The 27,092-nt window shown below is 47.7% G+C and overlaps 1 protein-coding gene across 10 annotated transcripts in view; it reads right to left on the bottom strand.

Annotated features, from left to right (window-relative positions):
- Positions 1-27,092, bottom strand: part of RAPGEF1 (Rap guanine nucleotide exchange factor 1) — a 141,879-nt gene that overhangs the window by 41,935 nt on the left and 72,852 nt on the right. For 9 of the 10 annotated variants that reach the window (XM_032634308.1, XM_032634301.1, XM_032634310.1 and 6 more), the window contains 7 exons: positions 23,235-23,413; positions 18,431-18,587; positions 6,024-6,112; positions 5,151-5,303; positions 4,588-4,711; positions 4,020-4,203; positions 2,419-2,919 (listed from right to left, as the gene is read on the bottom strand). In XM_032634308.1, coding sequence (XP_032490199.1) covers positions 2,419-2,919; positions 4,020-4,203; positions 4,588-4,711; positions 5,151-5,303; positions 6,024-6,112; positions 18,431-18,587; positions 23,235-23,413 — 1,387 coding nt within the window. Of the gene's footprint in view, positions 1-2,418; positions 2,920-4,019; positions 4,204-4,587; positions 4,712-5,150; positions 5,304-6,023; positions 6,113-16,861; positions 16,909-18,430; positions 18,588-23,234; positions 23,414-27,092 lie in introns of those variants that run through there. The other variant, XM_032634307.1, reaches the window with a different exon arrangement.

Below are 27,092 nucleotides of genomic sequence, written 5' to 3'. Positions count from 1 at the left end.
GGCCCACGAACTTCTCCCTAAGGAGCCTGAATGCAACCACCTCTGCCTGACCAAAACCGAAAGCTTCAGCAAGGCTGCGATCTTTCCAGGAGCGCCATGAACTCCTCGATGCTGAGGTCCTCGTAGAGAGCTGCTAACCAAGCACAGAGAAGCCGCAGCGATGGTCGCCACCTTCTAGAATCAAGGAGGACCAGTCCACTTCAAAGGTAGCCCAGCACAAGGGCCCAGAGACTACAGCCACCGGCATCACTGGGAAGGCCCAGTGGGCACCTGCGGCTATGGGCAGACAGCGATGAGGAAGCTTGTCTGGCACAAGGGGCTCACAGGGCCGGGCACCCTCAGAGCAACCCAAAGGACGGGGATGCTCTCTGACACCGAGGCTGCGCGTGCACAAGCTTCGTCCAGCGTTAGCCAAGTATAAAGGTGATGATTATCTCCTCCTTTCCTTCAAAGCAACTCTGTGAGGAGTTTTCCACGGGGCTGCAGGTTGGAACTCTTCAAGGGTCCTCTCGGGAAGTGAAGAGCAGACTTGAGACTAGGACTAAGCCTCAGGGAGCCTCAAGTCAGGGGTCCTTTCACAGGGCACCGAGGAGACCACCAGCTGCGCGGGGGTTCCTACTGTAAGCTGGCACAGGGCTCAGGGAAGTGGGGGGAGGCCTTCCTCCTCAGCCTGGGAGGCAGTGAGTTGAGCTAGGAAAACACTGCTCAGAAACCCACATCTGCCACCCACTTCCTCGCTGATCTGATCTTGGGCAGAGGCTCAGTTCCTTTGAGCTCCAGTTTCTTCAGCTATAAAAAGGGGGCTAATGACACCCGGCCAGCCAGGAGGTTGGTAAGGACGAATACGACAGAGTGTGTCAGAGTATGTCAAGGGCGCCGTACCGGAGGCGCTCAGTAGATTTTAAAGGTTTGCAGGCACAAGAGCTACAGACATTACAGATGACACAGAGCCTAGAAATGGATGCCTAAATTAATAGGAAATATTTTCAGCCACAGGAGACTTGAGGCTATTCAAAAGGCAACAACGGACGCCTCCCCCTTTCCTTTTCTTCTCTGCCTGAAGCCGGCTGCCCACACCTGGTCTAAGAGCTCAGAGGGCGAGGCTCCTGGCTCCCCAGCCAGGCGGCACCACAAATCTGCTGTGGTTTGCACAGATGCAAGCCTGCTCTTGGTCTGGGTCCAGAAGATTCCTAGGAAAGGACAGGCAAGGGTGCGAGCCCTCAAGGGCACGCTGCTCAAGTCAGGCCAGGTGGGTGGAGGGGAGAGGCCCGTGGCTCTTTAGACACCTGTGCGTGTAGACAGGCGCAGAAGGAGACGTTCCTGGCGTTGCTGCTTGCAGCTCCGTCTACTAGCGGCCTGGTTTCTAGTGGGTGAACTTACATGACAGACGGGAACGACACCATTAGCCCTACAGAGCCAGCTCTCCCTCCAGCTGGGGGACCATACCACCGAGGCTATTATACAAGCTGGGCGACACCCAGTGCGGTAACTAAGGCCAGGTCTCCCCTTCTGAGAACGGGCCGCTCTCGGCAGGGCCAGTCAGACGCTCTCACTTGGGAATTTGGAATGGATTCTCAACTTCCAGGTCACAGAAGTCATCTGCTGGATGTTTCCACTGAGGCCAGGGAATCCTGGGGCTGTGGGCTGATGTGGCCACACACATACTGAAACACTGACAGCCAGTCTGCCCAGGGAAGATGAGGCAGAGCCGTGCGGGTGACTTGGGGAGAGGGCGGGGCAGAGAGACAGGCAACACAGAGCAGTCGGGGAGCCAGCAGAAAAGCAAATCCCTGCAGAACTCTACTTAGGACCTTGGAAAATATTCAAAATACAAAAATCCGAAATTTCAGCTCTACCCCTGGGCCCTAATAACATCATATATCAGATCATCTGGTCTAAGAAGTGTCCTCAGCAACTCCAACCAAGCAATCTCAGATTCCAAGTGGTGACGTGACATTTCAGTGTCTGCAAACAGAACACAGAGCGGTACCAGGGTTCTCTCTAAACAGCCCCCTGCATTCCAGGGAGCCTTAGAAAACCCCTGTGGGTGCGATCAGGGCTATTTTAATTCAAATGTCTGTTCTGCTTTACCCAGAAGTAATGCCGTGATATTTGTTTCTCTCTGTCACCACGTGTTCGGGCCAGAAGGTCAACTGACTGCCATCTACAAGAGGCCAGATACTCTGTGGAGACCAGACCTGAGGTTCTGTCGAGACCAAAAGTAGAGGTCAGCTTATCAGGCTTTAAAAATGATTCCCAGTACTGACAACACAAGGCTCCTGTAAGTGTCCACATACCTGTGGTTCTACCTTTTACGAAATTACGAGGCCACTGGTTTGATTCTGATCTAATGTTTCAACAAAACACCATTTTAGGTTACAAAAGGTGCTTCCCGACAATAGCTCAACAAAAGCTTACTGTGTTTGTTTTTCTTCTCTGGTAGAGGAGGAGGTTTTTCTGGGTCACCTGTTGATTCAGGAACAGTGAAATCACCCACAAATTCAACAGAGGCTGAGGAACCTCCTTGCTGAAAGGGAAGAACAGCAGCAAAGGGCGTGAAGGGGACGGACTGGACCGAGGCCGGGTTCTGCAGGTCCTCCTCGGAGATGTTGTCGTACTGCGAGGGGTGCCGCTCGTAGGATGCCCTGCAGCCAGAGCTGTCCGCCGTCTGGGAGGCCGCGCTCCTGCGCTTCTTCTCGGGAAGAGCGGGCGGCACGTCCACCTGCTGCCCTGGGGCCGAGGGCCCCTCTGGCTGGGGACAGCTGCCCAGAGGCAACTGGAAAGGATGGCCGAGAAACGGAGACCCAGACTCCCCCAAGGACTCTGGCAACGGGCTGAGGTTACAGGCCACTTGCTGAGGTATCTGGTCTGCGTTAGAGAGGTCTTGCTGGAGGAATTCGTAGTCAGGGTCGTAATGATCTGCGTTCACAACGGGAGAAACATACTGTGAGCCACCAGCCCCCACAGAAAGAAAAGCTCCCACGCTTCTTCCCTGACCCAGCGCTGCTCTTCAGAGTGGCCAAAACACATCTCCCATCTCATCCGCAAAGACTCTCACTTTACTTTATATTTTTCATTTTTCTCCTGCTTATAAAAGTAAAACCAGATGGGAATTTGACTGTTTGCTATCCAATTCTTTGTACTTTCCTGGATTTTTAAAAGTTTCTTACTTAAAAAAAGAAAAATGCATGACCAAAGGTGGCCAAAAAACCCTATTGAGAAAATAAAAATCACCCACAGTCCCATAATCTAACTATAATCTCTGCTTACCACTGGATATATTTCCTTAAAAGTCTTTTCTCCCTTGGATTTTTTTTCTTTTTAAACTCTGAGAAAACACTATATAAGTGGCCTTGGATTTTGTCCGCTGATCACTGTATCATAACTGGTTTTTAATACAGCTATGTATTATTCCACCAAATGGATGTATCATACGTCTCCTGATTTCCTATCACCGAGTAGCAGATTCTTTCCAGTTTATCATCATTACTCTTAATAATGCTGAGATTGATGTCTTTGGACAGAAATCTTGCCATAAATCTCTGATTATGTTCTTAAGATAAACTCTCAGAAGTGAAGTATCTAGTTCGCGGGACACGGACAGCTCAGTGCTCTGTAGGCCTCCTGCCAAACTGCACGCCAGACCCTCACTGGGCCCCACCGCCCGAGGCCAGCTCCCTTGCCTTTGCCCTCCGTCAGAAGTGGGCAGGGGCTCTGAGCACAGACGGCTCTGAATTCTGTCAAAGGGAGTCAAATGACACACTGACAGACTAACTGAAGTAACAGCTACCATTTCAGTATCTCCCATGGGGTTTCACACTGCTACTCCATTTAAACTTTCAACCGCCTTCAGAGGCAGACACTGGTATCCTCATTTTGCAGATGAGGAAACTGAGGCTCGGATTTTGAGTGACTTGGCCAAGGTCAACAGAGCCAATGACTGGCATCACTGTCTGAGCCCAAAATAGCCCCGGAGAGACGATGAGCCAGCAGTGGTGGCCGTGATGCCGGCAGCTCACCTAGAGTCTCACAGCTTGTGTTCCGGGAGCACCGCCCGCTGTCCCTGTCCAGAGACGACAGCTGCTCGTCCGACTTGCTGAGCTTGCCTATGCTGCTGCAGGGGGACAGGCGGGGCGACTCGCCGCCATAAGAGTGGCTGCCGCCCGACAGTCGTCTCTGTGCGTAACAGTCCACGTCAAAATCCTCCCGGCAAAAACGAAAACAAACCAAGTCACTCCTGGGAAATGGTGGCAGAGACCAGGGGAGGGAGCCCGTACGTTTACTCGGAGAAGGAGATACCGGCAGGCTCAGCAACCCGCTGGAAAGGCCCATCTTTGCTGTAGGCTGTGAACGCCACTTCTGCGCCTCCTGAGAAAGAGGGCCTGTGCCAGCGCTCAGAGCTCAGTGCGAGGGAGGCCCTGGGGCCGGTCTCGGCCTCCCCACCCGGTGAGGGAACTCCCACCCCAGTGCGGAGAGCTCCTCCTGACCAACGCCAGGGACTGAAGACCACTGGGTTTCTCTCAAGCTTCAGGAACCAAATCCCCAGACCTGAAGCCTTCCTCTGCCTTTCTAGATGGAGCTAATTACCTGCCTATTAATTCCAACAGGCAAACTGGAGCCACTGGTGGCTCGACTCATGGGGGCCACGACGGCCACTCGGGTAGGGGATGGAGCCGACTGTCTCTTCTTCGGTGGCAATGCTGGTGGAGGACTGAAACAGAGCAAGGAACCCTATCAAACCAGACACCCCACAAAATGCTTTAAACAGATGCTGGGGTATGGGAGGTGGGTTCTTTCATTATCAGACACTTCACACCTGCTTTTCACACTTTCAACTCCCATCCCATCAGTGCCAAAAAACTAGTATCCAAAGTTCTTGCTTTTCTTTTCGTAACAAATGGTACCAGTTTTTGCTTGGTTAAGGCTAAAAGGCAAGCGGTCGGGAGTTCTCAGGGTGCGGGGCAAGGGAGGGCGCTGGGCCAGGCTCGCGTCCTCTGGAGACGCCCCTCCGGAGGAAGGTCAAACCGCCAAGGTGCCTAAAGAGCAGGTTCTGACCCTAATGGCACCGTCTTCTTTTTGGCTCATCCTACCCATCCATTCATGAAATTATGACATAAATAGAGGAGGGTGCTAGAAAAACAGAAAATTACCTATTATCAACCACACGAATGCCAGGTAAGGGGGGTTTGGGGGGCGCGACCTCTTCATCCGTGGAATCTGGGAGCCCCTCGGCCGACTGCGACAGGCCGGTCGTCTTGTTTAGAATCTCCATCTCTCGATCTGTCAAGGGGAGCTCAGACTGGCTGGAGAGTTGAAGAGAACTTGGGGTTACAGAAGGCCACAGAGAAAGTCCTGAGAGCGTGAGGATGTGACCAGGGCAGGGAAGTCAAGGGGGGACAGGGACGGAGGTGCCCTGGACACAGAGCTGACACTGTGCCCTGGGCTCCAAGGCAGAGATGGGGTTTCAGGTCTGGTTCGATCACCCACAAACAGCAGAAGCTTGGCCAAGTCCCCCTGCCTCTGCACCTCAGTTTCCTCATCTGTAAGAGGAATCTCTGGACTAGATGATGTTCTAAAGTGCTCCAAGTGTAGGTTTTATATTTTTACTAGGGGCTTGTAGTAGAAGTTATTGCAAGGCCTTGTAACTGTCCACATTACACCCTCAGTTTCCTTTCTTGATAAAGTTAAATGCTCTCAAGTCAAACCCCTAAAACCCAACCCTTCAAAGTTCTTTCTAATTATGGGAGGAAGCTGGTCAAGAAAAGTATAGGTGGGTTTTGACATCACACACTATCCTTAGAAAAGGTCACGCTGACTATTAACCTGGAGACCAGGCAATTCTTCAGAATGGGTGTGAGCTACACACACTTTAAAGTAATGCAGGCTCTTACCCAGAATTCACTGAGAAGGGAATGTGGGCCTCACAGGGCCTGCCTGATGTGGGCTCCGGACCTGGCTCCCCTTCTTTCTCAAGTGTAGATCAACCATGACCCCAGATACTGGAGGGTCTGGTCAGCACTCACCCGTCGGGTTTGCAGGCTGGGGAACTGGGTTTCACTGGGCTTGTTGGAGACGGATGCCCCTGCTTCTCGATGGTAAGTCTGACAAGCTCCTACACCCCACACAAGAGAAAAGCAGTGAGACACGAGGAAGGTTCCTCACCGTGAATGTTCCCAACCAGGTGGGTCAGCTGTCTGTCCTCCACTGCCCACAGATTCCTCACTCACCGTAAGTGTGCGTATGATTTGACTTAGGTAATCTGCCTGACTTCCCAGAACGTCCCCTACCCTCCAAAAATACCTGCACAGCACATCGAAAGTTTCAAGTGCATAAAGGCACTTCCTTTTGGAAGGGGGAAACGACAAGCCCCACTGTCTCAGAATGACTAAGTTCATCACACAGACCAAACTCCTGGCAGAACAACTGCCAGTCAGTTTGTGGAGGAAGAACTACTACCCTTTAGTTCTCTGAAGCCATTATACAATGTGCAGGACGCTGCTTACTAACAATCAAACCTCTGGTCTCGGGGAAGGTGGTTTCCCAGAGTGAGCTGGCCATGGGTGTGGCAGCAGCTGGTATCCTGAAATGACTGGTGGGAATCTTTGTCGATGGACAGAAAGTTTAGGGCATATTACCCGGCAGAGAAATGACTTTAGAAAATATTTTTATAAATAGGAAAAAAAAAAAAAAGGTGATTAGGGCCTACTTGGTTTTTTCAACTAGAATGCATCTTCCTCCAATTTGATGAGTTTCGGTGATTGCATACATCATACAAGAATCACTCAAAAATACAGAACGTTCCCACCACCTTCTCCAGTCAATCTGCCCCATCGCAACCACTTTTTCACTTCTGTTTCTTGGATCACTTCTGCCTAGAACTTGAAATAAGTGGAACCATACAGTATGTACTCTTTGGTGTCCATCTTCTTTTTCTGAACAGCTTTAGGCCATAAAATTCAGCCTTTTTTTTTTTTTTTTTTTCTGTACGCGGGCCTCTCACTGTTGTGGCCTCTCCCATTGCGGAGCACAGGCTCCGGACGCGCAGGCTCAGCGGCCATGGCTCACGGGCCCAGCCGCTCCGCGGCATGTGGGATCTTCCCGGACCGGGGCACGAACCCGCGTCCCCTGCATCGGCAGGCGGACTCTCAACCACTGCGCCACCAGGGAAGCCCAAAATTCAGCCATTTAAAGTGTGCAATGCAATGGTTTTTAGTCTGTTCACAGTGTTGTGCAACCATCAACACGATCCATTTTAGGACTCATTATTACTTCCAAGACAAACTCTGGACCTTTCCGTGGTCCCTCCTCATGTCTCCCCAGCCCTCCCGGACCCACAACCACTAATCCACTCTCTATCTCTACTCGTCGATCCTCTTTTGCTCAGTGTAAACACCCACGTCTCTGTGTGCCTGAGTAGTGTGTTCCGTGATGTTGCTGAGTTGTATTCCAGTATATGGATAAACCCACTATCTCTTCATTCATTGCCCTGTTGATGCACACCTGGGTAGGACCTACCTGTGTCACATGAGAAGTTCAGGCTTTCAGCATGAACATCTATTTCTAAAGTTACAGAGGAGGCAGCAATGGAAGAAGGTGGGTAATACAGCAGTGTGCCCCCAAATCAGACTGCAAAGCCTCTCCCAACTCAAAACACCCCACACAGGAATCCCGACAAGTGTGGTAAGGCAAAGAGTTACTATGATGGATGGAAGTAATGCTTTGGATAGCTTTTCTAAAAGATGACTTGTCAGTATACATAAAAAGCTTTAAATATTTGCATACGTTTTATAGTAATTTAGCCCAAGGAAAATGACACGGATGTGTACAAAAATTAAGCCACAAAGAACGTTCACTGCAGCATTCCGTGTAACAGGTAATCAGACGACTCAATATTCCATAATTAAATATTCAATACTAGGTACTGATTACATAAATTAAGATAGACTTAAACAATGGACCATTATATTACCATTAAAAAAACTCACAAGAGGGCTTCCCTGGTGGCGCAGTGGTTGAGAGTCCGCCTGCCGATGCAGTGGACACGGGTTCGTGCCCCGGTCCGGGAAGATCCCACATGCCGCGGAGCGGCTGGGCCCGTGAGCCATGGCCGCTGAGCCTGCGCGTCCGGAGCCTGTGCTCCGCAACGGGAGAGGCCACAACAGTGAGAGGCCCACACACGGCAAAAAAACAAAACAAAACAAAACCTCACAAGAATATATGATAGCGTGGAAAGACAATACAATGTTAAGTGGAAAAACAGCCCAGACGGTACACTGGTGTATACACAGTATGTTTTGGAAACAAAACAAAACCAAGAACACACGTATAGGAAAAAATACGGCTATGAAACACCCCTTATTTTCTTGTTTTTGCTTCTCTGCTTTTTCTTACTTTGCTACAATGAACATGTATTACTTCTGAAATACGAATTAAAAGAAAAATAAGGCATACTCCATATAATCAGAATCAGTGTCACCCCACTCTAATAGTTTCGATGCCTATTCCTGGAGAAACGTGGAGGGTTGAGATCGCCAAGAATCAAGTACTGGAAGAAGAAAGGAGAAGGTTGGCATTTTCCTGTTTTCACCATCTAGGAGTTAAACATAATCTCGCAAATATTTAAGGAACAGCTAACTAGCTGGTGATTAGAGACAAGGCGGAGAGACAAGAGACGACGTCATCAGGAGAGAGAGCAAGTGGCGTGGAGGCCGGCCCCCCGCACCCCATCGCCTAGAGGGGGGTGGGGAAGGCCGCTCATCCAAGAAGCCCATCACCAGGCCACACAGAAGAGCACTGCGGCATCAGAGGGAGTCGAAGTGCCTTGGAAGCGCCACACTCAAGCTCACTCTCTCTACAAGCAGGGCAAAGGAAAAGGGAGGAGCCTGTACGCTTGCATCTGCTGAGGCAGGACAAAATTCCACTAATTCTTCATTGATTCCTGAGCAATTATAATTAGAATGCCATCTTTCTGGAGAGGCAGCTGTGTGAACTCAACTAAAGAACGATGGCAAAAGAACCACGCGATGACAGGCACACATGTGCAAGTGGGCACCCGAATTCCAAGACAAAGTCAGATCCCAGAACTTAACCTCCTTCACCCCAGGCCCAACAGACCATCACAGGAGGGGGCAGCTTTCCACATTCACCATGACCTTCCAGCCCAAACACAAACACACCAGCCAGAAGGTCTTTCACTCTCAGCCTGGCTTCTCTCTCACAGGCAGAAGGGCACCCTTAGAATGTGCACGTACCCGGCGACTGTGCCAAATCCCTCATCTCCTTCAGAGCCGACCGTTTGTAACCTGGCCAGAGCCCAACTCTCCCTACTGAAGCCAGATTTCTGAGAGATGTCAGACTTTCCAATCCTCCTGAGGCACAGGTTAGGAAAGACTGAGAGAGACGGCACATGAGGCTGTGTCCAGAGCCGGCAGCTGTAAACCAGACAACCGCCAGTTCACCGAAGAGCAGTTTTCAAAGCCCGAAAGGTACCCGGAAGAGCACCTTTCTAAATACACAATACTTTATTTCCATGTTCGCTCTACTCATATTGAGTGATCACAGAGACACTTCCATCTTCGATGACCTTCATCCAGTCAAAGCACAGCTCGGTGCTCAGGTAAGAAACAGTCCTATCTGTTTTTGTCTCCTCGACCCCTGCCTGGCAGAGGGGACACAGGCTGCACGAGGAGAGGCCCAAGTCCTCCAGGTTCACGTGGAGAGAACACGCACTTTAACTGGAAAGCGCCCCGCCCGCAGCCTGGGCCTGCTGCCCCTGCTCAGGCCGCATCCCGACCTGTCACTGTCTGTCCTCTATCACCACGGGCTCCTGTGCTTATGGCCATGACATGGCCCCTCTACCGGTGAGTGGTCCTAAGACGAGTTCTTCACCAAAGACACTGGGTACAGGCCAGTGGGGAGTTTCCTGTAACTGAAGTGGCATAATGCAGTCACAGGGCTGTCCAGCCCCAGTATGACCTTTATGATGACAACAAGGGACCTTCCCTGCCCACATCCTAAGTGGGGGTGAGGCAGCGACAGAGCAGAGGAAGTGCCTTCCTTCTCACATGTGCTCAGGGAGACAGAACACTAAAGCAGACGAGGTGCCAGAGTGCACTGGCCTGGCGGTGACTCCTCAAGTCAGCTTCTGGAGGCTCACAGCAGCCTGAAAACAAGGCAGCCAGAGGAGATCTCAAATTCCACCCTGAAAGATGCTGAAGAGACCAGCCCAGAAGCAGTGCCAGGCCCGGATGGCAAGGGGGGAGGGGCATAATTTTAAAACTGGGCACTTGTGTCTTCAAAATAATGAGTTGGGGCCAAACACTACAACTCGAACAACAAAAGTTTTTAGGGTTCACCCCAAAAAAGGCCCTAAACAAGCTTACAGATTATTGAAAGACCTTCTCTTGACATTTGTAACTAAGTAGAACACGTGTGGGTCCAGAAAGGAGATGCTGCTGCTACAACTCCTAGCTGGATAGGATGTCCTTCTACTCCCAACACACTTGAGAATGAAAAAGAAGTCAATGTTCAGTGCAGTTCTTCAGGTTAGCAGATTTACTAGAAAAAATACTTAGTGAACTGCTCAGAAAGTAGGCTGGGGAGGGCTTATCTTAGTTTAAGCCACCCTATTATTTTGAAAAAAACAACAATAAAAGTACCCGTAAACCCTGAGCGTATGAAGCTGAAATTGAAGCATGATGATTTCTCTGACTTATGAAAGTATATCCACAACATTACTACATGGCAATTTCCTACTGCACATAACCTGCTGTCTCTTCCCCCTTTCTTATTCTTCTTTTTTTTTTTTTTTTTTTTTTTTGCAGTACGTGGGCCTCTCACTGTTGTGGCCTCTCCCGTTGCGGAGCACAGGCTCCAGACGCGCAGGCTCAGCGGCCATGGCTCACGGGCCCAGCCGCTCCGCAGCATGTGGGATCTTCCTGGACCGGGGCACGAACCCGTGTCCCCTGCATTGGCAGGTGGACTCTCAACCACTGCGCCACCAGGGAAGCCCCCCCTTTCTTCTTCCCTCTCCTTCTCCTCCTTTGTAAAGCAGTGGAATACTCAGACCACTGCACACAGGAAATACTCAAATACATGCCACATAAGAGGGACCATGTAGACACACCAAGAAGAACTATTTCAAATGACTGCAAAATGATGGATAACCTGAAGGTCAAAAATAACTTTGAAACATCTTTAATACTTTCTAATAATCATACTGATGGAGGTGGTTACTGTTATTCTGAGACTGTTGTGTTTGTATTGTGAAAAAACAAAATGAGTCAAAAACAAATGTTGATATTTTTTAAAACAGGGATTTTCAGTGTGGGGGGAAGAAAATTAAGATATAAGCTTGATGAGGTTAAGTAAAAACCAGTATAAACTCAAGATGTATTTTCTCTTAAAGAAACTAAACATGTGATCAATGAGTAGCAATGAGGAACCCTGGAGTGAGGTCTCTAAACATCATTCCCCAATAAAGGGAACCAGAGCTCCTTAAAGGAATGGCTGATTCCAGGTCGGTGGTAAGAAATGTACAAGGTAATTATAACTCAATAATAAAAAAAAGATAAATAACACAATTTAAAACTAAGCAAAAGACTTGAATAAATATTTCTCTAAATAAGATATACAAATGGCCAATAAGCACATGAAAAGATGCTCACCATCATTAGCCATCAGGGAAACGAATATCAAAAACCACAGTGAGATACTACTTCACACCCACTAGGATGGCTACATCAGAAAAAGCCAGTGATAACGAGTGCTGGTGAGGATGTAGAGAAACTGGAACCCTCACGTGCTGCTGGTAGGGATGTAAAATAGTCCGGTAGCTTGTTACGAGATCACACACAGAGATATTATATGACCCAGCAACTGCAGTCCTAGGTGTGTAACCAAGAGAAATGAAAACATGCATCCACACAAAAACATGTACCCGAGTGTTTGCAGCAGCATTACTCAAAATTTGGAAACAACTGAGATGTCCACATGTCCACGAGTAAATAACATGTGGTATATCCATGTAATGGAATATTATTTGGCAATAAAAAGAAATGAAGTACTGATACATGCTAAAACACGGATGAACTTCGAACACATTATGCTAAGTGACAGGAGTCAGTCACAAAAGGACCCACAGTATATGATTCCATTTATATGAAGTATCTAGAAGAGGCAAGTTTAGGGACTTCCCTGGCGGTCCAGTGGTTAAGACTCTACGCTTTTACAGGGGACGTGGGTTTGATCCCTGGTCAGGGAACTGAGATCCCGCATGTTGTGTGACATGGTCAAAAAAAAAAGAAAGGGGCAAAGTTATAGAGCCAGAAAGTTCGATTAGTGGCTGCCTAAGGCTGGGGTAATGGAGAGAAATGGGGGCAGGGTATGGGGAGAGTACAAAGGGTATGGGGTTACTTTCTGAGGCAATGAAAATGTTCTGAAGTTGACTGTGGTGATGGCTGCACAGCTCTGTGAATATACTAAAAATCACTAAATCGTTTTAAACTGGGTGAACTGTATGGTATGGGCGTTATATCTCAATAAAGCTATTACCACATACACACACAAGTGAGTACAAGATGAACCTGGAACACCTTTTCATATCCCAAAGTGAGAAAACGATCAAAGACTTCTGGGGCCACGTCAAAATGAACTCAGGAAACAATCCGAAGAAGCTGTCACTGTTCAAAGATGGGACTTGAGCATCAATAAGGATAACTGCAATGGACTGGACATATAAACTATGTTTATTTACATCCCTGAGTTCAGAATGCTATATTAAAAAACTCAATCCAGGGCTTCCCTGGTGGTTCAGTGGTTAAGAATCTGCCTGCCAATGCAGGGGACACGGGTTCGAGCTCTGGTCCGGGAAGATCCCACATGCCACAGAGCAGCTAAGCCCGTGCGCCACAACTACTGAAGCCTGCGTGCCTAGAGCCCGTGCTCTGCAACAAGAGAAGCCACCGCAATGAGAAGCCCGCACACCCCAATGAAGAGTAGCCCCCGCTCGACGCAACTAGAGAAAGACTGTGCACAGCAACGAAGACCCAACACAGCCAAAAATAAATAAATACAAATAAATAAATTAAAAAAAACCCCCAAACCTCAATCCAATGGTCATGTTAGATGATACTAGGAAACACTCATTTTGATAACTGGTAAATGAAGGAAGGAATTAAGCACTGATCCTGCCTTTCCCCCTGAGAATTATAACACAGGATAACCTTGATTGACAAGGGGAGGTCTCTTTTAGTGTATTCCAGCTAAGGAATGAGGAAGGGATGGCAGAAAGAATTATAATGTCATCATTTTACAACTCCAAGGAATTAACCCATCTAGGCAATAACCATCAACGGCTATTAACATCAAAAAAGGAAAGATGCCTCTAGATAGAAGTGCACAGCAGCACCTAGGAAACATTCTTCTAGATACAAAAACATGAACCTGATTCAGCCTAGTTTTGCAGGAAACTCAAGGGACAGAGGAACATGTTAAATAACACTGCATAGATGTAATCAGCAAAACCAGAGTGTGGGAGACTTCTCAGAGAAACAATCCTTCCCTAAAAAAAAACAAGTTGCAAGGAGAAAAATACAGAGAAGGGAGAACTTTAGACAAATATTCATGAGTTATAGTGTTTGGACTTTATCTGGATCTGAAATTGAAAAGCAAACTGTTTGAAAACAGCAAACTATACCCTGAAGGCCAAATCCAGCCCAGGGCTTGCTTCTGTAAGGCCCTCAAGGTAAGAATGCTTTGCTTAAAAAAATTAAATTAAAACAAACAAAGAATATGCAACAGACCAATATGCAGTAGAGACTATGTGTAGCCCCAGAAGCCTAAAATATTTACTACCTGGCCCTTTACAGAAAAAGTTTGCCTTATCCTAGAGATATGCACTAAGGTATTTACAGGTGAATGGGCATGATGCCTGGAACTCGCTTCCAAATAATCCAGGGGAGTAGGAAGAGGTCTGGAAGAAACAAGATTGGCCAACTGTGGAAGTTCTGTGATGGGGCTACATTATACTGTTCTCTTTTTTGCAAATGTCTGAAATTCATCATAAATGAGAATGAATTCTTTTTTTTTTTTTGCGGTACGCGGGCCTTTCACTGTTGTGGCCTCTCCCGTTGCGGAGCACAGGCTCCAGACATGCAGGCCCAGCTGCCATGGCTCACGGGCCCAGCCGCTCCGCAGCACGTGGGATCCCCCCGGACAGGGGCACGAACCCGTGTCCCCTGCATCAGCAGGCGGACTCTCAACCACTGCGCCACCAGGGAAGCCCATAAATAAGAATTTTAAAATAGGCTGATCAAGGAATAAAAGAGGTGGCTCATCTGAGATGTCAGTGTGGTAGAGATAGCTAGTTGCCCCACAGTATCTGCTCTTCCTTATTAACAGAATTTTACTTGGGCATATGACCAAGTTCTGGCCAATAAAATGTTAAGTGAAAGTTCTGTGAGGTCTTTGAGGAAGCACCCCTAAATGGAGAAGCCACAACTTCCTACTCTCTTTTCTTCCTGGCTAGGTGGAATGGAGTCATAATTCATGGAGACTGTAACAGCCATTTTGGACCATGAGGTGGAATCCATGTGTGAAGATGGTGGGAAAGCAGGATAGGAGACCACATCCCTGGCCATTTTGTGAAAATGCCACGCTAGCCTTGGACTGTCTGCCTATCTGTAGGCTTCTTATACGTGAAGGAGAAATAAAGTTCTATCTTTTGAAGCCAGTATTATTCTGGATTTTCTTGCAGTCAAGTCTAACCCTAACTGATACAGTCAGGAAAATATTTCTTTCAAAATATTCCTGCTATTCAAGGTGAATCTGGTATACAAGCCCAATTTTTGGGTGGTGATGGTTAAATGACAGAACTGCAAGTATTCCAAAGTTTCCCCCCAGGTCAGTGTTTTTTTTTCTTCCAATTAAAAAACGTGTGTGTGTGTGTGCGCGCGCGTGCATGTGTGTGTTGTGGGGGAAGAGACTGGAGGTCTTAGAAGGGAGATCCAAGAAGGTCTGCAGAGATGGTAAAGCAGAGTCCAGAGAGATGGGTTAAGAAGCTGTACATCTGAGATAAGAAGAAAAGCTGAAAAGGTGAGATTAGGAAGAGTTGCGGTCTTGGTTTTGAAAGGACAAACTCGTGTATCTGTTTGACCTTGAGAAGCTCAGTCCTCCAACAGCCAAGACCTAGGCTGGAGGTGGTTCCTACAGCAAAGGGAAAGTGAGGGCCTTTGAATTCCTTCCAGACGGTCATGACCATCTGAGTCTCAGGCTCCCATTGGTAAAGCACCTGCCTGGGTCAGATTAGATAGTAAGAGAGGTCCATCCTTCGACCTGAGTTAAGTTGCCCAAGGTTACAGAGCTAACAAGTGGCATTTACATGGGGGTTTAAATGATAGATGGTACTGCACATTCAGGGACAAAAACAAAGTAATCCTGCTTTACAACACTTTTACAACCCTCAAAAGCAAAATTCCATTTAACAAGTGAATGAGTAACTTGGAAGATGGTGAGTCAGTTTACAGGAACATGCCAACACTTTCCCTCCAAGTGGGATGATGACACCCTCATGGATGTAGCTCACCTCTGCACAGTCCTGTCCCTCCCAGCCCACTGAAGCTCCCTCACACCATGAGGACAGGAGCTTATAAGGTGTCCTAAGCCTGACGGGGACAGTGAGAGCCTGATGGGGACAGTGAGAGCGGCTGGAGGCCAGCTGGTCTGGAGGGGAGACACACTGAATCCCTTGGGCCGAACCATGAATCTTCCTCCTTGTGGGTGGCAGCTGAGGGTGATGGTGAGAACACAGGGTCTGGGGTCCAGCAGGCCTGGGTGTGAATCATGCCCCTGCCACTGACTACTGACTACTGGTCTGCCTGAGACTGTTTCCACATCTGTGAAGCAGGGGATCACACCCACCTTGGAGGTCGTTATAAGCATTAAGTGGGTAATACACGTTAGCTATGATTACAGTTGAGACCTTAACAGCAAACGCCGACATTACAGTGTCTAAATCGTCCCTGTGGCCTTGACTGACTCCAACTATGAAAAACTCCTAGCGACACAGGCCAGCTCCTGCTCATCCTTTAGGCTTTAGCCTGCCTGTCTCTCCCTGGGGCAGTGTCTCTGATCACCCTGAAATTGAAGGTCCCCCCTACACCCAAGTAAGACCACACGCCATTCTTCCTTTATAGCACCAGTCCTGGTTATAATTATACAATTACAAGTTTTTGATTGCTGTCCTTTTCCGCCTTTAGATTCTAAGCTCCATCAGGTCAGGGACGGTGCCAGTTTTGTTTATCACTATATTCCCAATTCTATCACGCTGCCCCGCACACAGGAGTTTCTCAATAAACGCTTCTTGAATAAATGAAACAAAATTTAACGTACAGAGCTCCTCACCTAGAGAATCTTTGTTCTGGTTACAGTATTTTAAAAACAATTCTGGAAAAGTTCAGACGCTGACAGGTTCATAATCAATAGGTGTCTCTCGCTTTCTCTCTCCCTCCCCCTCTCTTATCCTGGTCAATTTGAAAAATGTGAGAAACTTTTCTTTTAGACAATTTTTCAGCTGATACAGTGGCACATTAATGATTCCATAAAGGAAGTGCACTCGGGAATGTCACAAAGCTTCACGCTTAACTCCCTCTCTTCTATTTTGGATGTTCTGACTTGTTTCGAAACATCTAATTATAATCAATTTGGTAGAAGGAAGCCTTAACAATGTCACCTGAAAAACAACACTTGTCAATAACAGCATTTCCAGAAGTCTGGACAGGAAGAGCAAGGTGAGGCGAGCCCGAAGCGCACACCCCGCGATGGTGAAGTGGGACCCAGGTCACGTCTCACTTGCCCTGCTGACCTCAGAGAGCGGCCGGGAGGCTGGAATGGGAGAATGTGTGACTGGGCGCCAGGTCTGGAAAGCAACGTCAGGTCCCACACAGCAGCCACCCTGGGCTACATCCTTAAGTCTCACCAGCCAAAACCGATCGTGCAGGACCTAGTGACCTAGTAACCGTGGGGAGTGAAGAGAACGGGGAACTGTCAGAGGACACGCTGTGATGCCGCCCAGTCAAGCCTCCCTCTACGTGAGCTCCATAAAGCCCCAGCAGACACAGCAGCCCTGTTCACACAGTATTGGACGTGGGGAGCCGCCCAGACCGCATCAGCCAACGCGGTTCATTCCGGAGGAGTGTGTAATGTCCAGCAATGCTTTCTTAGGCTCCCATCTGTAATTTTTACCCGTTGGGGGTCCTTATTCTACTCTCCAGAGCTTCTGGGGAATGTCAATCCAAGGAGGCAGCATTCAGGAGTCTAATGGCATGGTTGAGTGGGGAAGGAATTGTTTGGACCTAGGGTAAGTACCTTGGCCACAGTTTTGTACTGGAGGGTCTAGAAAGGAAGAGAACACAGTTTTTCAAGCCAAGAGACCTGTTTGCAAAGCATACATCTAGCACCACATAATTAATAATAAACAGCAGCTAAGATCTGAGTGTTTAGTATGCCCAGCATCGTTCTAAAAGCTTTATATGTATTAACTAATTTAATCCTTCCTACAACCCCATGACACAGGGTACCACAACTGCATGTATTTTGTAGATGAGTTAACTAAGGTACGGAGCACTTGAGTAAATTGCTCAAGTTCACAGACTAGTAAGTGGTGAACCTGGGATTCCAATCTAGCTGGGCTCTACTCTAGTCTAGCCCGCTTTCCACTACATTATCCGGCCTCCCATTCCCACCGCTCACAGCCCCGTCCCAACCCACAGGATCTCACTGTTTCACGCTCTACATCCTGCCCTGCTCCTCATCCACTGGGACTTATTTTCTCAATTAAGGTTTGTCCCTTGGACCTCAATTCCAGAACCTCCAAGGACTTCACTTCCCGCCGTAACGATGATTCATAATTTCCTATTATGCCATCTCTGACTTCCCTGGGTAGTAAATTCACAGACCACATCATGGATTTCAAGTACAGTTAGTTTCATTTCTTACTCACGTCAATCCTGCTTTTCTACTAAGAATCCCAGAAGTTCTTAGAACATGAAAAGGTAGCAGTTGACATGCTGGGAGTTTTGCTAAAAGTCAGTGCAAAAGCAATTTCCACTGGACTTCATCTAGCTGGCGAGCGTGCACAGCCAGAGCTGTAGTATAAAGACTACCTGTAGATTTAACACAAGGCCCAGTAAAGGCTGACTGCTTCTGGAAGCTTTTCTAACTATCAGGACGAGTAGTCCAAAGGTTATATTCCTGTAAGAGTCACCTGTACCACGGAGAAACAGCTGTGGGACAGGGCAGCACCCAACAGCAGAAACACTGGAAGACGTGCACTCTAATGTACAAAGTTCAGGCACAAGTTCTCGTGTGACAAACACCCAGCAGGGAGGGTGCTCCAAGCCCCTGATGAGGACCATCTGGAACCTGCACGTACCTTCACTCCGTCCAGCACGGCTTTGATGACCCCCTTCACAGTTGTCACCATCTCTTTATCTTCTGAGTTCACACCTTCTAGCATCACTTGGTCAGACCAACGAATGAGGTTGGCGAGACTTTGGTACACTCGGCTATAGCAGGAGGAGAGGGCTGAGCTAGAGGTAGAAGAAGATTTTTAAAAGAATATTAAAAATCTAAAGCATGACCATCACTTTACGTCATCTGTTTAGCAGAGAACTAGTTTCTCAGTGACTAGGGTTTCTCAATCCTTCTTTCTGTAAGATCTGCACCTCCTTTTAATAAACTTTTCCTCCCTGAATCTATTTCCTCACATCCCATCCTTTTAATAAACTTTTCCTCCTTGAATCTATTTCCTCACATCCCATCCTTTTAATAAACTTTTCCTCCCTAAATCTATTTCCTCACATCCCATCCTTTTAATAAACTTTTCCTCCCTGAATCTATTTCCTCACATCCCATCCTTTTAATAAACTTTTCCTCCCTGAATCTATTTCCTCACATCCCATCCTTTTAATAAACTTTTCCTCCCTGAATCTATTTCCTCACATCCCATGAAGATTTTGTGGAGCTTTATCTTCCAGTCTGCTATAAAATTTTTTTCATTTCTCATATATAATGTATAAAAATTCCACCATGATAGTTAATATGCATTTTCAAACTTCACATCCTCCACGAGATGCTGATAACATCTCTCAAGGAGTGCCTCATCTTCCTCTCCTTCTAGTAGGTCAGACTGTTGTACACTTCTTGCTCTGAATTAGATAAAAATTCATGTTATATTGTGTCACAAGGAGTCAACAGGTTTGTGGAACTTTAGCAGGCAGGATCCTTTAAAGGAACAGCCTTTATTTCTATTAAAAATTTTTTTTTGGATCTTAGTTCCCTGACCAGGGGTCGAATCTGCACCCCCTGCCATGGAAGTGCAGAGCCTTAACCACTGGACTGCCAGGGAAGTCCCAAGGAACCGTCTTTAAACATGAGCTCAAAGAGATCTGAAATTTACTAGAATTCCTTCTAACATGGGCTCAGCTTCACCATCCCCTGCAATAAACCATGGCTGAGATGTCAGAGGAATGCACTAATGAGGAGTATTTTAAGGAGGACAAGTCAGAGGCGAGGTGACCTGTGGTGACGGTAGGTGGGGGGAGGAGGTACCAACTTCAATGTGACACCAACAACTCAAAACAGAAGCCCTGAGCACATCTGGAGGCCCCGACGACTGTAGAGTGGAGGCCAAAATGAAGAAGTTTTATATCTTCCACATATTTTTAAACAACTAAAGATACTTTTCCCTAGGATTTATGGAAAGGATTATTTTGCCATTTTAAATATTATGTATTACAATAGAGGTAGAGCAAAAATGCAGAAAATATGTGGGATGCTACCTCCTCCACTAAAAAAAAAAAAAAAAAAGAATGAGGCAGACATTTCGGAGCCAAAGATATACTTTTTCCCCAAAAATATAATTTTGAGAAAAATATATAATATTGTAAGATATGATTAAAACAGGTTCTAAAAACAAAGACATTAAAAAAAAAAAAAAAAAGCCTGAACCAAACAATGCTCTAATGAGAAGCTCTTCAGAATCAGGTAAGGAGGAAGAGAATTTCCAGGAGGTCTGAAGTCTCTACTTAGCCATTCACTCGGCTCCGTGCATGTTCCGGCAGGAGGAAAGAAGAGTCAGAAAGAATGAAAGCAGCTCCTCAAGCCCCATTAAAAACAAGAAAACTTTACAAAAGGAACCCCAAGAAAGCCAGGGTTTGGCTGCTTTAGAGGACGATACAAATGAAAAGTGTTTGGTGTCAGACCTATTCTCTTCCGAAGGAGGACCGAGAGAATAAAACACAACTTGCAGACCTGCCGGGGGGCCGGACCATAGATGGCGTCGTCCTGAAGGGGGGTGTGCTTCTAGCAGTTCTGTTCCTCCTCCCTGGCAAGGCCAGGCTAGGCCTCTTTTTTTTTTTTTTTTTTTAAATTTTATTTTATTTTTTTTTTGTGGTACGCAGGCCTCTCACTGTTGTGGCCTCTCCCGTCGCAGAGTACAGGCTCCGGACGCGCAGGCTCAGCGGCCATGGCTCACGGGCCTAGCCGCTCCGCGGCATGTGGGATCTTCCCGGGCGGGGGCACGAACCTGTGTCCCCTGAATCGTCAGGCGGACTCTCAACCACTGCGCCACCAGGGAAGCCCCCAGGCTAGGCCTCTTGAAACAAAGACTGTGGCCTCCCACCCGCAATTATTAAATGAAAGAGGTGGGAGGGGTCACTTTTACGTGATACTTAATTCCTACCTGCACTGGATGTTAACATTTCCCTGAAAGCACCTAAAAATGTTGGTAATTGTGTCCACCCTTCACATTGTGAGCTTGCAAGAAGAATATTCCTGTGTCTTACTGTCACGGGAAGGACATTAAAAAAGGAAGGAGGGTCTTGTACCATCAAAATGTCCAGCGGACCAGTCGTTGGTCTGTTTCTGAAATGGAGCAAAGCTGTCTGCACTGAGGGCAAGCAGGGACCCTGCTCTCAAACATCTCTGAATGTTCCACCACCAGGAGAAGCCTCCATTCACTGCCCACACTGAACAGCCAGCTGCTTGTTCACAGGTCTGTCACCACTGCCCTTGGAACCTAGGGGAGCGTGGCGAAGAGCCTACCTGCTAGGGCCCAACCCACAGAGAAGAGGCAGGAAAACACCCTCTCAGCTAACAAATGCACAGGAGGATGAGATGATGGAAGGAAGCTAAAAGAAACATTTGAGGAGCATTTTAGATCATCTCAGGGAGATCAATAAAAGTATCATCAACGGGCTTTGGAAGAATTTCAGGAGGATCAAATCCCTTAAAGGGTATTAGCCAAAGGACTACAAAGAAAAAAAAAGAAATCATTATTCCTTATGGCCACACCCAGGCATTTCTCCTTTCCCCTCTAGAAAACTGTTATAGACAGCAAGTGATTTTTGTCAACTATAAAGTAATTATAAAACCTCCCCATGGACAAAAAAATGCCCCAGACCATTGTCCTATTACTCGGTCAATTCTTCCAGAGCCTGCATGTCTAGAAAGTAACTTCCCAAGCAGAGTTGCTGGCTGACACTGCAGGAAGCGACAGTCCTAGCAGCAGCGCCCTGTCAACGCTGTTACAGGGCTCAGTGAAGGTGACTGTCCTGGACGCTCCCAAAGAGGCCTGGCACGTGAGGGGATCCGCCCTCATTTCCCACAGCGCCGCCGGTCGGCGCCCTGGTGTGATCACACTCTGCTCACAGGACGGCTGGTCTCGTCCCTGCCGGGCACACTGTGCCCGCTGGCCTCAGTTCCTTTGCTCTTCTCCTTCTCCCGCCCCCACTGCCCATTCAAATCCTGCCCTTCCTTCAGGTCCAGCTGCAGCATATCCTCCCCCAGGAAGTGAAACTCTCTTGTAAGTCTCCCTCCTTCAAAGTCAAACAGAGCTTCCACTTGGTACCATCAAATCGGCACTGTCGTACAGTGGGGGCGCTGATTCTTTCAGATCTGAACTCTCCCACGGTAGGCCTGTCCCATGAGAAGTGTATGAGAGCATTTCATAAGAGCTACCTGTGCGTCTGAAACCCAGCATACCGTTAAGCACGTTCCCTCAAAGGAGAACAGCACCGGGCCTGTCTACAAGCTGGGCACTGGGCTACCTATTGGAAAAGCGTGGTGCTGGTCTCACAGAGTCCTCCATGTGGAGCAACTGAACAAGGCGCCAAAGGGACTCGCTTCCTCAGAGGCTTCCTGTACATGACAGCAGCCTGGCCTGGAACGTGAAGACAGAGCAGGGGAAAGCCCTACCAACGCCTTATCCTTCCCCGCCAAGTGGCTTCAGTGGGCTTCCAGCCAAAAGACCACCATCCACAGGGGTCAGCAGAAGCTCCAGGGCAGAGAGCTTCTTGGAAATAAAGATACTGTTTTATCTCCCAGAAGAAGAAAACTATGCACTTCACTGTCAAGTTCTGAAAGCAGTTTACAAAAGCTTAGCCTCATGGGGCTGCAAGGACACTAAACCATCTTGAGGAACTGAAACAGAGAGATGTTTATCCCGAACAGGTACCAGGGAAGAAAAACAAAGCCAGCAGGCATCTGACAGCCTCTCAGGAAGAAGCTCCTGATAGGCTCTCGCTGAAGATTACATTTAATACTGCTTTCCTTTCTGTATTTAACAACAAACACAGGGGCAAGCCGCTCACTAACCTTTCAGAGGAAAACGAACTCTAGCAATAAAAGCATTACTCCACAAAAGCTGACTACACTTCCGTACCTGGCTTCCAATGAATCCAGGTGCTGTTTGGGAGGACCTGGCTTGATGCAATTAAATGTTTCACTAATCCATGCTCTAATGGGATTCTTCTCTACCTCTTTTGGTCTAATAATCTAAGCAGCCAAGGTCTCCAATAGGTTAGATATTGGCAGGATTTAATGTCATAATAAACTATGGTTAACATAGGGTACTGGGAAAAATGGGTCCAAATCAATGTGATTATTGCCAATGAGCTGGCTAGTACGAAAAAATAACCACAGACTTACACTGTGGCTACATCCCTAGCAATGGTGGCGATCTTCCTCAGTGTTGAGGCCTCATGAGTAACAATGATGACCTCAACCTTGGAAGAATACCAAGCGATAGCCGTGGGGTAGGGGTGGGGGCAGGGCGTGGGAGGGCTCCTTTTCCTCCTGGCACTCCTCACTGGTCCTAGAAACACTGAGTGTGAAATGCCCCTGAACCAAGGTGCCACTAGGCCTCCACTGCTCTGACACAGCCCAGAGCAACTCACCTGTGCTGAATTCGAGGGTCGCTCTGCACCAGGGGTAAGATGGCCTCCAGCACCTTGCTGGCAGACCCTGGAAGCATCTCCAGTACCTTCTTATCAATAGCCATTTTGTCCACAATGGTCTTAAAGTAGCGCAAGGCACTGACAACCTCCTTCTCTTTCTCTTCCAGCCAGCTCAGGTTCTGAAAGGAAACGTTAAGAGTAAGGAGGGAGGAGAGAGATTAAAGGGAGCAATTTTAAAATAAATAAAATAAAATTTCCTGCAAACTAGTTTGAGATTGACACCAATGGAAAAGGCTTCTTGCCGCAGAAAGCAAGCCAAATTGTTTTTCTAAGGATTGCAATCAGGATACAGAGGCTAGACTTGAAGGAAGAAGAAGGGGCTGACTGAGAAAGGTTGTTTAGATATTCCTAATTCCCTCCCCGGACAGAGACTGATTTGCCCTGGGGTCTCCGCCTCAATCACACTGAGATATCACCACTAAACTCAGTCAGTGTAGTGAGGACTAATTTGCTGATGGCTGCAGGATGCTTACAGAACCAACAGTTAAGTCCCAACGTGTGTATCTATCCAGTAAGTCAAATCAAGGCCTTTCAAGGTCCTAGGGGCTGTGTAAGACTGGTCAGAGGCATTAGTGCTCAAAATCCACTCTCCCAGGACTCCTCACTAGATTCCCACATTTGACCAGAGACGCAGCCCCTCTCAATGAAATGATATGGCTCTCCCAAAGGACCTGGAAACCCTAGGGTTAGAAGGGGCGGGACGTGCTGGGGTGAAAAGGTGAAGAAGCTGGACAGATGGCAACGATTCAATCACTACTCCTGCAGCATATGTGCTAACAGCACACAGGGTCCCTCTGCCCCTGAGGAAAGCCCACCTAGGAGGAAAATAAAACACAGAGTCCTGTACTTCCCAGCACTCACATAACCACACCCAAATCTTTTCTCCTTGACTGTGGGATACCTTGAATGCACAGACAGTGGATAAACACACCCCTCTGGTTTCTTTCTCCAACCTCTCCTTATACTGACCCTAATGTCAACAACCCAGGTCCCAGCTGGCTGGCAGGGAAAGGGAGATCAAGAATAATCTATAAAATGGATAAATCCAAAAATGGATAATCTACTCAAGTAGAATTGATTACACGTCCAGGGCAAATTAAGAGTGGTACGTATGAGGAAAACTGCCACCTGTGGGCTCTCTGAGGTCCAGAGAATATTCAAATAAAAACTACCGAGAACAAGAAGATAATTTCTAGAAAAAGTAGATTTAAAACTATATAAGGGCTTCCCTGGTGGCGCAGAGGTTGAGAGTCCGCCTGCCGATGCAGGGGACATGGGTTCGTGCCCCGGTCTGGGAAGATCCCACATGCCGCGGAGCGGCTGGGCCCGTGAGCCATGGCCGCTGAGCCTGTGCGTCCGGAGCCTGTGCTCTGCAACGGGAGAGGCCACAACAGTGAGAGGCCTGCGTACCGCAAAAAAAAAAACAAACCAACTATATAAATATATAAAAAAGTGATACACAATGAAAAGTGATTATGATTCTGAACACCAGCTCTTTTAAAATAATGAGGAATGTCATTTTAAATAAAAAATTTCAATAGTGGATTTTATGGGAATATCAAAGGAAAAATATATAAATGGAATCAAGAAGTAATTAGCTCCTTTCGTCAGACAACTTTCAAAAACCCGATCTGATCTGTCTCAATGGGGGCACTTCCCAAGAGGTACCCTGTAGACCACCATGATATATTTCTCCAAGGGAGGAAAAAGACACCCCTTCTCCATCTCCATCACTGTGGCCTCTTTGCTGTCACTTATTTTTCTCTTCTCACTACCTGACACGTTTATTTACTGTGTGTTTCCAAGAGCCAGGCACTTACTTCTCCATCTCGTGGCCCAGAGCGCTCTGCTTCGCCATGGCCTACACAGGGCTGAGAGGAACCTCAGTATGAAGGAACTCATGGTGCCTTGCAGACATCAAATGTGACTAAAACCACTCTGGCCAGTTGAGCAAGAGGACTCTGGCTACGACACTGCCATCTCAGCACATCAGGACGTGCAAGGAGCCAGCAGTGACAAAACGTGGGGGGGAAGCAGGAAACGTTTTAAGAAAATGTGTCACGAGGTTTGCTAGGGAGAAAGGGACTAATCTGGAGATGGGAGCCGTCCAAAAGCGGCAAGGCACTTCACAGAAAAAAAGAGAACTCTCCTGTCATTTGCAGAGAGATCAAATGAGCCGCTGAAGAGCGGGGCTGCCCTGGGCTCCTAATAAAGGAGCCGACAACCTAGCAGAGTCAGGTTTCATCCATTAACTCTCCAGCAAATTCCACTCCCAGAATTAATGGCCTCTGAACGCTGTGCATTCCCCTAGCCCATCAGCTGTTAAACTATGGCTTCTCGCAAAACACAGCCAGCAGTCGGAAGAGTTTATAATGAGACACCCAGACCGAACAGGGAACCTGAGGCCGAGGCCTCAGAGAGGCAGCTGCATCCACCTGCACACCAGCTCCTGCGTCAGGGGTTAGATGCCACCACTGGTGCAGACAAACCTGGAAACTACATGAGGCCAGTGGTGCTGGGGAAGGGCCTCGACCCAAAGGCACTGCTGGGCTTCAGGCTCCTCATCTGCGAAACGGGGAGAAAAACGCCTGCCCTGGGTGCTCTAAACAGGTTCGTGCGGGGGGCTGGGTGAGAATGCATATGGAAGCACTTCATAAAATTAAGGGAGAAAGAGATTTTGATTAAGAAAACTTGGGCCAGAGCCCACGCTCTCTGTATACTGGGAAGAGCGAAAGCTTGTGCACATGGTCAAGGTGAGGAGTAAGTAAGACGGCGCGTGAAATCACCCAGGATAGGGCCCGGGCAAAGAGAGACCTGTGGTAAGTTGTAGATGGATCCAAATCTATTTCTGTCTACCTGAGTTGCAATTTCCCATGTAATAACCTGGGGAAAATGAGAATATATATGGAAATACTAAGTCGTAAGACAGCTAGTAAGTGATAATTAAGGATGATGGCAAATGACAGAGTCGGCTAAGTTCACACACCCTGGCAGACTCCCCAACACTTCCTGTTCTGACTGTGGGCCTCCACCAGGGGTTTATACTCACTTTGTCTCATGCAGGTGGCCTGGGGCAGAGCACAGTAATTCAACCCTTCTTAAAGGGCAATGACCAGAAACCAGGGTAACACTCTTCCCTGGGTGAAGATCACATCTATAGTTCCTTCCCAGAGAACAGTTTCTCAGCCATGGCACTGACATTTTAGGACAGAAAATCCTTTGTTGGGGTGTGGGGGGAGGCAGGGTTGCTGTGCTCTGTATTGTATGATGTTTACCAGCATCCCTGGCCTCCAGCCAACAGATGCCAGTAGCACCTGCTTCAATCTCCTAGTTGTGACAACCAAAAATGTCTCCAGACATTGCCAAATGTCCCCTGGAGTTTGCAGAAACCCCCACTAAGGAAAGGGTACTTGAGCATCAAATTTCCCCTATGACCTCTCTTGGAGTGATGAAGAAAGGGGGAAAAAATTCCAAGAAGTGAGCGGCTGAAAGAGTTTCTTATCAGAGTTCACTAGCAAAACACAGTGGTTAGTAAATCATTTTACTCCGGGCTGCCTGGACTAGTGTCAGATGACAAGTGACACTCTTCCTGGCATTTAATATAAAACCCAGTTCCAAGGGGTTGCTAAACAGATTGCAATAAAAAATAATTGTGGTACAGACCAAATCTTCCACTTTATTACTCTTCTTCAATCTGGAATTTAGATCAATCTGGCAAACACCATATATTTCATTCTTGCTCTCTATAGCCTCTTTTCCTTAACAGATGGGGCAGGAAAAACGATTATTCAACAAAGA

This window comes from Phocoena sinus, chromosome 6 (assembly GCF_008692025.1).
Source record: "Phocoena sinus isolate mPhoSin1 chromosome 6, mPhoSin1.pri, whole genome shotgun sequence".
Lineage (NCBI taxonomy): Eukaryota > Metazoa > Chordata > Mammalia > Artiodactyla > Phocoenidae > Phocoena > Phocoena sinus.
The sequence above is the reverse complement of the archived record's forward strand: the minus strand, read 5'-3'. Positions and strand labels throughout refer to the sequence as shown.